This window comes from Malus sylvestris, chromosome 16 (assembly GCF_916048215.2).
Source record: "Malus sylvestris chromosome 16, drMalSylv7.2, whole genome shotgun sequence".
NCBI classification, from domain to species: Eukaryota; Viridiplantae; Streptophyta; class Magnoliopsida; order Rosales; family Rosaceae; genus Malus; species Malus sylvestris.
The window spans coordinates 16,300,858-16,311,900 of record NC_062275.1 but is presented as its reverse complement, the minus strand read 5'-3'; the positions used below and the strand labels follow the sequence as shown (position 1 = coordinate 16,311,900).

At 39.4% G+C, this 11,043-nt stretch overlaps 1 protein-coding gene across 1 annotated transcript; it reads right to left on the bottom strand.

Moving 5' to 3' along the window:
• Positions 1 to 354: 354 nt before the first annotated feature.
• On the bottom strand, positions 355 to 9,720 carry LOC126607297 (uncharacterized). Its single transcript, XM_050274841.1, has 8 exons — positions 7,051 to 9,720; positions 6,208 to 6,340; positions 6,005 to 6,093; positions 4,541 to 4,764; positions 4,139 to 4,225; positions 3,146 to 3,245; positions 2,794 to 3,004; positions 355 to 2,690 (listed from the first exon to the last, which is right to left on the bottom strand). The coding sequence occupies exons 1-8, from the start codon at positions 9,211 to 9,213 to the stop codon at positions 1,303 to 1,305; spliced, it is 4,395 nt and encodes a 1,464-aa protein (XP_050130798.1). The 5' UTR covers positions 9,214 to 9,720; the 3' UTR covers positions 355 to 1,302.
• Between the last annotated feature and the right edge of the window lie 1,323 nt (positions 9,721 to 11,043).

The following is an 11,043-nucleotide window of genomic DNA, read 5'->3' as shown; positions in this document are numbered from 1 at the left end:
TCCATTGCCTCCCTCTGCATTTCTAACTCTTACTCAAATCCGAATAGAGAAATAATGTTTCCTTCAATTGCTTGTAAGCACTTTATATGAACTCAACTCAAGGCAGAGGGACATTTCGTCACATGCACCAACGTCGCTTTACTTAAATAAAACTAATGGACAAGCAACCGGCTGTTGCCTGTTGGGTTGCAGGAGACATCTAATTATACATATCCACACAGCCGGACGAATGACCCCAAATTGTGCGCGTGACCACGAGGGGAGTCCTGCGATGCAGTGCATCAACGGTTGATAGCCATCCATGAGTGCACGGGAGGCCATCGCTAGCACAACTCCGAATCAAATTGCGAAAGATGATACAAGGACAGCTCATTTAATAATTCCACAACATGCCTAACCAAAGCAGGTAGTTTGAGGTAACAATGTAACATGAATGACTTAGTTTGACAACAAAAATTGACAATGCCTTGACAAGAGTAGCTAAATGAACAAAACTTGAACAGTTTTAAAGTAAAAAACGAAACAACCCCGTATGCACAGAAATAAGTGCTCCTATGAACCTACGAGCAATGCGAATACTCCGTCCAATAAATCTACAGATCCAACGAGTGCTTCAGACATTTTATGGAAACTCGTCATCAAATGCACGGGAACAACTCTGTTCGATAGCAGATCACCTTTCTCCTCTTCATTCAAATTTTGAATGAGAAGCTTATCTGAGCAAAGCTGACAATACAGAAACTCGATGCTTCCAAACAGTTGGGCAATCGAAACTGCAGCTGAGGTGTGTTGTCTGCTGCAGCGGCACTGGGAACAAAGCTTAAAATGACATGACAGAATCCGCTGAATAATCTTCTGAAACCACCTACCGCCATGTCATGAGCTGACATTGGAGAAAGCCCAAACCTCTCACATCAAGCAGATCCAGATGCACACACAATGAAGCAGCATCGGTATATTACAAGACATTCAATGTGGCGTTCGACAGCACTACCATCCATTTTGATTTAATAGTACATGACACCGTCCTAGATGCAACATCGCACATCTTGAAACTTCCAAGGATAAAAAATAATCTTCAAGTCCACTTAATTTGAACTATAACCTTAAAACCATACTAAAACAAGGCAAAGGGTTTCAAATTCCTTGTAGTTGTAATCAATTCTGCTTATTCACGCAATCCGAGTCAGGCATTGCCTTTATCTCCAATGCCCCGCAGAATTGTGAAGAAATGAGAGGTTCCTGCATTGAGAGATATTTGTGGATCGCCATACTGAACTCAGCAAAGATTTCGTAGATATATCAAACAGAACCAGATTCAGCTTTCCCAGAATCAGCCTTGGAACCATCACTAGATGCATGAGGAATGCTCTTTTCACACTGCATTGCATCAGACGCGACTTCTGAAGCGACATATGATTCGTCTTTAGCCTTACTATCAAGTTGAATATTTAAATCACAATTGTTGAGCAAGGAACTCTCACTAGCACCACAGAAACTGGAATCTTGATTTCCATTAACCTCCTCAGCATGGTTCTTGGCGAAAGTTTCTCCTGAAGAAGGAATAGGCTGAAGACAGGAAGCATCAACATTCTCTTCATGGGAATCATCCAAAGCACTTTCTTCCAAAGATTTTGAATAATTCTCTTTCAGAGAAGAATCTGAAACTGGTTCTATTTCCACCTTTTCATCATGGCTTATGTCAGGGTAAGACTGGTAGTTGACATCAGAAGCATACTCCGCTGACTTGGTACCTGGATCGGAGTCCAAAGATGTGGCCCCCTTGGTTGAAACCTGGATGTTAAGTTCATTCGAATTATCCGACGACCTACTACTCATCATGGAAGTGTCATTCAAAGAAACAGCAGCATCTTTAGAGGTAAACTGCATTTTATCTTCAACAGGAGAATCCGGCACTGGCTCATCTTCTGCCGCTAGAACCTCACCAGGACCCTGAGAGGTAGACTGCTTTTTATCTTCAAGAGAAGAACCCAGCACTGGCTCATCTTCTGTCGCTAGAGCCTCACCAGTTCCCTGAGAGGTAGACTGCATTTTATCTTCATCAGGAGAATCCAGCACCTGCTCATCTTCTGTTGCTAGAGCCTCACCAGGACCCTGAGAGGCAAACTGCATTTTATCTTCAACAGGAGAATCCAACGCTGGCTCATCTTCTATCACTGAAGCCTCACCAGGACCCTGGCAGGTAGACTGCATTTTATCTTTAACATGAGAATCCACCGCCGGCTCATCTTCTATCACTGGAGCCTCACCAGGACCCTGAGAGGTAGACTGAATTTTATCTCCACCAGGAGAATCCAGCACTGGCTTATCTTCTGTTGCAACAGCCTTGTGGCTTGTATCAACAGGGCAGTCCTTGTCCAAAGTAGATCGAGGTAATTCAGCCCCCAAAAGAGAGTCAGAAGATACACTCCTCTGAGTGGAATCTAAATTTTTATGTTCATCAGAACCATCTAAAGAACCACTCATCACAGGACTATCATTTAAGGAGACACCGAGACATCGAGAACCAGAAACCATAGCAGCAGCTTCATCAACTGTTTCATTAAGATGAGGCAAACTGGTTTCATCAGATCCATGATGATCAATAGTAGCAGGTGAACCACTATCTGATTTGCTTCCGCTCCCATGCTTTATTAAATCCTTGCCTTTGCATTCTAATTGCTTTATGCCTGTTGCAAAGGAAAAAAAACAAGGATCGACAAAAAAATCAATGTCAGAGAACAGGCTAATATTGTGATTAAGGAAGAGCAAATAACAAGTTTAAAAGATAACCTGGGTCTGCTGTCCCGTTCCCCTCATTTTCTTGATCCACTAGCAACTTCTGTAGCATGTCTATACCAGGGAATACAAGCATATTCATTGACCTCATTTCTTGCTTGAATGATTCCTCAACAGGAATAAAACCAAAAACTTCTGTCCATGTATGCATGAGTTCAGCAATTGCAGGGATAACCAATTTCTCAACCTTGAGAGAGCATAGAGCCTTCAAAATGGAAAGAACAAGACGAATCAAAAGCCTTTTAGAAAACACAGCAGGTAACACCACAACGGAGAGCTGGAATTATTTTGAATATCTTTTTCATGCAATTAAAACTACCAGAACGGCGTGGCTCACATAACTTACCGATTCAATGGCACAAAAAAGCCGACGGCACATCCCTTGTCGCCTATATATGTGGCGAGTTCCGATGTATGGCATCTCTGCTAACTTTGTACCATGAAACCTAACCAGAAGCAGATTTCATAATTTAAAAGAATTTGTTTTCATGATAATTGAAAAGCGAACCATAGATTGCCATTACCAATTTGAGAGGTCTTCCCTCATATAGTTATAGATAGCAAACAGTGTAATGGTCTGAATCCATTGTCACGCATGCATAAAATATATGGTTCCTTAAAATAAAATCTGAAGCGAGCCCCACAATGTATTCCTCAACTAAGGTAATTCGAGGGATCCCTCAATGGAACAGTATATAATTATATACACAAGGACTTTCTTAAGGGCTATCAAGCTCAACTGTAATTGGAGTGAGATCCAATATAGAATTATTGACAACAATATCAACAACATATTATTGATATTTATACAGCCGTTGATATTCTTTATTCAGCTGTCGACGTGTTACTGATATGTTATTGACATGGATCCCGCTATCGCTACCGTTGAGTGAGATCGCGCTCAAGAAGGGGTTCGCGCGCGCACACACACACACACACATTACACATACACACACACCAACATGCATATACTATTGTAAAGAGCACCCTGTTTGTCAATCAAATATACTAAAAATCAAACATATACCAGTAATATTTGAAAAAAAAGTACAAAAAAGAGATTCCAAAAGGCTGACGTAACTGTCAATTACTTCAATTTCCATTATTTCCTACATTTACACCTCTTCATACACTAACTCATATGTCTAATAATCCTTCTGATAAAATGTAAAAATAACCCATGGCCCAATGAGTCTTTGGAGAAACTGAAAAAAAGGATAGACCGGGGCAATCCATAAAACGGAAGTAAAGAAGCAAACATGCAGCCTAAGAATGAAAAACTGCATGCATAACAAGTTAACAACTAAGATATAAATAGCTATCAAATATGAGAATGTACCTGATTGATGCAGCAGAAATTATTTCATCGCCTCTCTCTAAAATAGCGGTGTAGAAGCCACTGTAGTTCAGTCGATTGAAGTTTGATCTAAGAAGAAAATGGGCCAAAACAATTCATTAGTCAAAAAACCAACAGCCTTAAAAAAATCATATAACAGCATGCTTGGTACCAAGTTTGCAATTTATTAACCTTGGAAAGCCAAGCACATTATCATTTGTAAATGTAACACAACACAACATATACAGACATTTATCTAGAACTTCAAAAATTTAAGATCCCCACCTTCAATCTGGTGTGTCAAGGTCCAGATAAGGTAACCAGGTCTTATTCATGAAAATCAAATAGTTGAAAAGCAAACTTTCTCAGCTGTCAACTAAATCAACAATGGAGATCAGCACTTACCCACAATTATAAAGAACATTATGAATTAAATTGATGCCGCTCCTCCTGTCAACAATAGGCAAAAAGCATTCATCCATAACAGTCAAAGCAACAGCTAGCTTAGAATTGCATTCGATCCTTTGAGGGAACCCTTCATCTTCATCAGTTCTATGAACGAGTGTCCATGAAAATCCTGATTCTAGTTCATGTTTGACGCCAAGATACTTCTTCAAATTCTCAACGAGCTAAAGAACAACAAAATTAAAGTTAAAGTCAGTGCCTAAAAAGGACAGCACAAAAGTTATAAGAGGTTGCATGGGAAGAAAAATGCCATTTGTACATCAATCTAAAACATATGAAACTTTGTCAAGGAAGTTGGAACAAGGTCATAACAGGAAAAAAAAATAAACACGATTATTTCACAAACAGTTTACCGACCTCTACATTTTTATAACACTTCATAAATTGACATTTAGGTAATTCATAAAGAAAATCTTAAACCTTTGCTTAATTTAAAAAACACCTTCATGGCTGACAAGGATAAAATGTCAATATTTATGGAAATACTGCTCATTCGTATTTGTAGAAATATCGGCATTGATGGAAACATTAGTGACAAAACAAGGAGAAATTTCTTTAAATATGAAAATTGTGAATAAACTTTAAGTTCAATGTTGCATCAATTCCGTGGTAATCAAATCCCCAGTTACTGAAAAGCAAGAGCATTTTAAATCTTCACTCGGTAACCAGACATCAAGAAGGCATTCATTTTCTTCCTCTGTTTTCTACTTAAGTACTTCTTCCTCTACTTTTGTTTACACTGGATGTGGTAGTTGGGTTTCTAGGGGCAAAGAAAAAGCTACCTTTGATCCTTCTACAATTTCGGCTATATCTGATGGAAATATCATTGACATCACAAAAACACATCCATCTTACTCACACGTTTTGAGCTCAAAACCAAAATTAGATTATACATGTTCCCTAATTCCAGGAACTTGGACAGCCCTCTAGGGAAATAAATCAACCCTGAAATACTGATACATCAATTTTACCATCTTTGGCGGGACGACATCTTATCTTGTGACTGTTGATGTTTGCATAGAGGTTATATTTTACATCCATTTAATTCTTGAGAGTAGAACTGCGGCTGCTATAGAGATGAAAAGGAATCTCCCTGGGGGCAATTAATGCTGACCAGGGATAAGCAGGAGAGGGTTTGGCCAATGGCAATGACAATTACTATGACTAATAATGCTTGATATTTTTCAAGGTGACAAACCACATGCATTGTGGTCAACTTACGTGACTGACCTAAATACATGGGAAGCCGGAATTTATTAGAAAATTTAGGTATTACCCCCCAAGTGGGCATTATTAGTTTATAATTTCATATCCTAAGAACCTCGGTATTTACAGTCACACCTCACGTGCATACATATCAATTATCAAGTCAATAAAATTTCTGGAACCGCAAAGAAGTGATACCTCTCTGCATTTCTGCCCACAGAAGGAAGAGTCTAAACTAGGAGAAGCAGCAGGACTACCATCCATGTCCTGACAGCATGATATGTGACCTGCAAAAGCAGAAAATCATTTTTCAAGCAGTGAATCTGAAAGCAGTGGAAAGAAAAGAAATTATATAAGCAGATGCTAAAAATTTCAGAAGCAAGGAAACAAATGATGAGTACATTTTTTCCCACAGAGGCTGCAAGTGAGCAGTGCATCAACAGTTATATCATCCTCTTCCACAACATTCTCATTTGCTACCCCACAAAACTTGCATGTACAATTTGGACAGTGCCAATCACCAGGAGGAAGCATCTGCAATGAGAACAAAAGTATTAATACCTAATTATGAGTGTACAATCAGAATGAAATCATTTTGCAAATTCACAAAACTACAAAAAAATAAGTTGACAAACACTAACACTGTTTTAGCTTGCGTCTATAGTAAACTGGATCAATGTATCCACAACTTGGTGAGGCAGAACACATCTAAACAAGATTTTCCTTTCCAAAATTTACATGCAATGTCATTGAACTGATGATGTACTCACAACAACCAAAATTACAATTGAAACACAAAAGCTCAACCATAAGAGCAAAGTAGTTTAAGCATGACTGCACAAAGGCAGTCTCCCTTTCCAAACATATATGAGTTACAATCCTGATAAAGAGCATCAGAAGTGTTTGGAGCTAACTCAGATCATTCAATCTCTCCCTCCATTGATCCATAAAATTCATATATTAATCTCTCAATAGTGTCAAGACTTACAAACAAGCATTTCCCATGCCAGAAAAACATACAACCAATGCCACAATGCATATACAAACTTAAAGATGTTACTACAATCTCTAACCTTTTCTTTCAAAAGTAAACCTCACTTCATCGGACATAATATGTAGAAGGGAAAAAATAACCCAATGGCCCAAAATATATCACAAAAGAAAAGATTTACAGAACATGGACTGGTGAAAATAAAGAAAGCGCCAATATATGCTGCACTCTGCAGAGAAATAATGCGACATACCTGTATATTCAAGCAGCTCTGATGAAATGTTGATGGACAGCCATCGCAACAGATCAAATCCCCACCATCCCCACAGATGCCACAAGTATCATCATCTGGATCGTCACCGTCAACTTCTACAGAGTGGAAACCAATGCGTTCAATATCCTTTTGTCTATTCCACGCATCTAACTGACATTGCAGAAGGGAAACACCCGAGTCCAAACATATATTTTGAAATGGCTGGCGCAACTTGCTTCCTGCATGAATCTCAAATTTTGAAGTTGTGAGGATTTTACTACAGCAACCACAGTGAATGCCATCTCTTGTAATCCACCCCTCCAGCATTACTTTAGTCCTTCGGCGATTCATATACTGCACCTTTTGGCTCAACTGCACAGTTCCAGAGTCAACCAGCCAGGAAAGCAAAGTCCGTTTCCCAGTATATGGAACAAAGCCATCACTTTCGGAGTTAACCCCATATTTTGAACCACGAACCAACAAAGTACACCTTCCAACCTTTCTACTTTTCCTTCCATGTGGCATATGCGAACTTGATCCTGAAGATGGCTTTTCAATACCTTCATGTAGATGATTTGAGTTCACACTGGCCAAACCATTTTCACTCTTACACGTCTTACCACCCTGCTTTAAGTAGGTGCTTAGTTTATCCTCATAACTAACACTATCCATGCTCCCTTGATCACGCTTGATACTTGTAGATCTTTTCGTACGGACTCCTCTCGCATTCTCATCCTCATCATCAACCCTTTGTTTCCTTTTCATTTCTTTCTCAATCTTCTTTCGAGTTTTCCTTGTTAATTGGCTAAGTACATCATCAGTTATAGGTGAAACCACACTAGGTTTAGCCTCAATTTCCTCCTCATCCAACTGCTTTTGAAGCGCATCATAAGCCTTAATGATGGACCAGTAAGCTGTACCTGCTGGGTTAATGTACACAGCATCTAGATAGTCTCTGTTCCTTCTAGGCCTATAATCTATTGTCCAGCCTGCACTCAGCAGCATCTCCCGTATTCGTTCACGTAGTTTTTGCTTCTCTGTGCCACTACCACGTTTAACTTTACCTTCTTTGATTCTGGTTGGAGGAGTCTTTTCACATGAAGGACCACCTTCATCTTTGCAAACCACCATCTTCCTAGGTTTAGAGGCTTCGACACTCTTTGGTCCTTGTTTCAGTGATGTATCACTATCCTCTGAATCCCAATCGGAGCCCTTACTGTTCAAAGACGGCAATGATTTTCGTACATTCGGATGGTTTTTCAATGGCCTAACAACTGAAACTGGTTTCTCAGGAAGCTTTGGTTCTGAGTAAAAAGGAGGGATGATAGCATTTTTCACAATATCTTCACTCCTCAGAGCCTTTCTATTTTCTTCAGATTTGCGAAAATTCTCCAGTGGCCCACCCGCATTCTTTTTCTTCTTCACCATGACCTTCAAAACACCATTTTTACCCTGTAGCCTAATGGATTCCTCTGATTGACCTGTGAACTTGTCTCTCAATAAGGGTAGCTGAGCTCCATCCCTATTCATCTCAAACCTTCCCCTGTCAGTATGATCTCCTCGGTTCAAGCTACTCGTCCTGTCAAAGTACGAATTCTTCCTCTTGTCAACTACATGTCTACTTGAACCAGTTTCGCATTCCCTCTTAATGCCACTTAGTGGCACAGGAATCGCTCCTGAAAACCTTCTTCCCCCAAACTCACCTACCCCATCACTGAACCGTTTCCTTCTCGAAATCTCCTCATCATACTCATCAAATTCATACACCTCCAACTTACTTCTCTTTCCACCACTCTCATCCAAATAACTTTTACCAATCATGCCATCCTCACTACGCCTAACTGGATCCAATCTCTCCCGCTTTTGACCAAACTCACTATTTTCAGCAATGCCCTTATCTACAGCTCTTAAACCATTGCAAACCCGTGTAGTTTCAGGTCCCACCTTTCTACGAGGACGAGCCAATATCTCATCACTAGACCCCGATTCGCTCAATACCAACCTCGACCTCTTCTTCTCTTTCGGCTCGAAAACCTTACGAGCACTCGAAGGACCAACAGCGCCACTCAATTTCTCCGGTTTCTTCCTAACAATTAAGCAACCTGAAGAATTTTTCTTCACCAAAACCCCAGAAGGGCCAACAGATCTCACACCTTCGTCCATCTACATCAACCTCCCGAAACAAAACAAAAACAAAAAAAAAAAAAAAAAACCCTAATTCAAAAACCCCGCCCTTCAATTCATCCCAAATTCAGCAAAATCCGACACAGAAACCGTAATTCTGTCATAGCAAAAATACCCTAATCAAAGCACGCCAGATCTGAACCAAAAATATCCTAAATGCTTCTACTTTAATCTCACGGAACCCAAATACGACACCGTTCAATTGAAAGGGCAAAGGAAGATTTCACGAAAATCTTACCTCGCCGGAGAGCCCTGGAATTCCGTCACCGGAACTCCGCCGATTGAAGACGTCCGATCGCCGTGGCAATTCTCCCAATCATAGAAAGATAGGTAGGGTCAGACGGAGAGAGATAGAGAGAGAGGGGGCTGGGTTTGGATTGTAAATATATGCAATTGCCACTTTGTAAATTCCAAAATCAGAGACTTTCTTCTCCGTATGTATTTTATAATTTCCAATTTTTCTCCTTTTATTTTTTTTCCTTTTTTTTTCTGCAGATTTTGCATTTATGCGTCTACATTAATTTTCCCAGATTTCCCTCCAAATCCTCACACGACTCAGGCGCTACTGCATGAACGGTGTATGATGCATCCACGTCAGATGAGTCTATAGCTTCACTGGGTCGGGTAAATGACGTGGCGGCATTCCGGTGGGAGAGGTACACGGGATTGGAAACTGTTTTTACAGAGTTTGCTTCCGACTTCACTTTTGTTGTTTTGGGAAAAGATTTCCTCTTAATCCATCAAGTCTAGGGATCTAGATTATTGAAATTTGATTTAACCGTTACAAATACGTATTCACTTTAAAAGTTGGAATTCCTACTGATGTATTTTGTTGGATCCATCAGCACTGTTTTAACATACCGTTTAACTCGAGAACTAAAATATAATATGTGCAGTCTTATATCAAAAAGTAAAAAATTAACGTGCTATCCACGAGCGCTAGAGATCTTTACATGAATTATGCTATTGGACAAAAATATTAACTAAATAAATACACTTGTCAAAAAAAAATATGTGAATAACGTCATGCTAATATCAAACATGCTTTAAATTGCTTGAGCATTTAGGTGGGCATGGCTTGCCTCACCACTTGCCCTCTTAAGTTGCATACGGAATGGGTGAAGGTGCTTTATAGCTTTTCTCATTTATTTTTTATTTTTTATTTTCTGGACCTTAGAACAAAGAATTTGCAAGGCTGCTTTAGTTTGATTTTTTTTCCTGTCTTATCATCATGGTGTACGAGGTTGAGCAATATAATTGAATCTTAAAGTATTTCAATAGATTAATTGTCAAAATAGTAACGAAGAAAAAGAAAAATACTCGTTGCCTAAACACTTGTATCGTCAAGCACATTAGTTCGCGAAACAAACAAAATGATATCGGTCTGACGTTGCTTCACTTTAGTTTTCTTCTTCTACCATAGTTCATTGAATGCCCTAACAAAGATGACAAAAACAATCAGAAACAAACCTAATAGTAATGTACTCCAGAATTGCAAATGTCTTCAAAGTATAACGAGAACGTGTACGCATAGACTAGATAAGCATATAAAACTGGCATATTACAATCAAGCGAAATTCTATGGTGGGAACTAGGAATTTGATTGCCATGTGAACATTTTCTTAAGAATTAACATGTTCCTGCTATACAGACGAACTCTAATGAGCAGAAATAACAAGTGGAAAAGAAGTAGAACCTAAGCGCAGACGTAACCACAGAGGGCAAAAGTGGAGAATTGGCTAGTGTAGTTGCCGTTCTCGTCTAGATGTCCAATGTTAATCTTAAAAGATAACCAATGCTCTTTGATAA

What these genes read in the sequence shown, in the direction of transcription:
- LOC126607297 (XM_050274841.1), bottom strand. Translation starts at nt 9,213, where the DNA reads ATGGACGAAGGTGTGAGATCTGTTGGCCCTTCTGGGGTTTTGGTGAAG. An exon ending in AATGTTCTTTATAATTGTGG is followed by an intron (nt 4,226 to 4,540) that starts GTAAGTGCTGAT and finishes TTTTCTTCTTAG; the next exon opens with ATCAAACTTCAATCGACTGA. An exon ending in ATTTCTGCTGCATCAATCAG is followed by an intron (nt 3,246 to 4,138) that starts GTACATTCTCAT and finishes GCTTCTGGTTAG; the next exon opens with GTTTCATGGTACAAAGTTAG.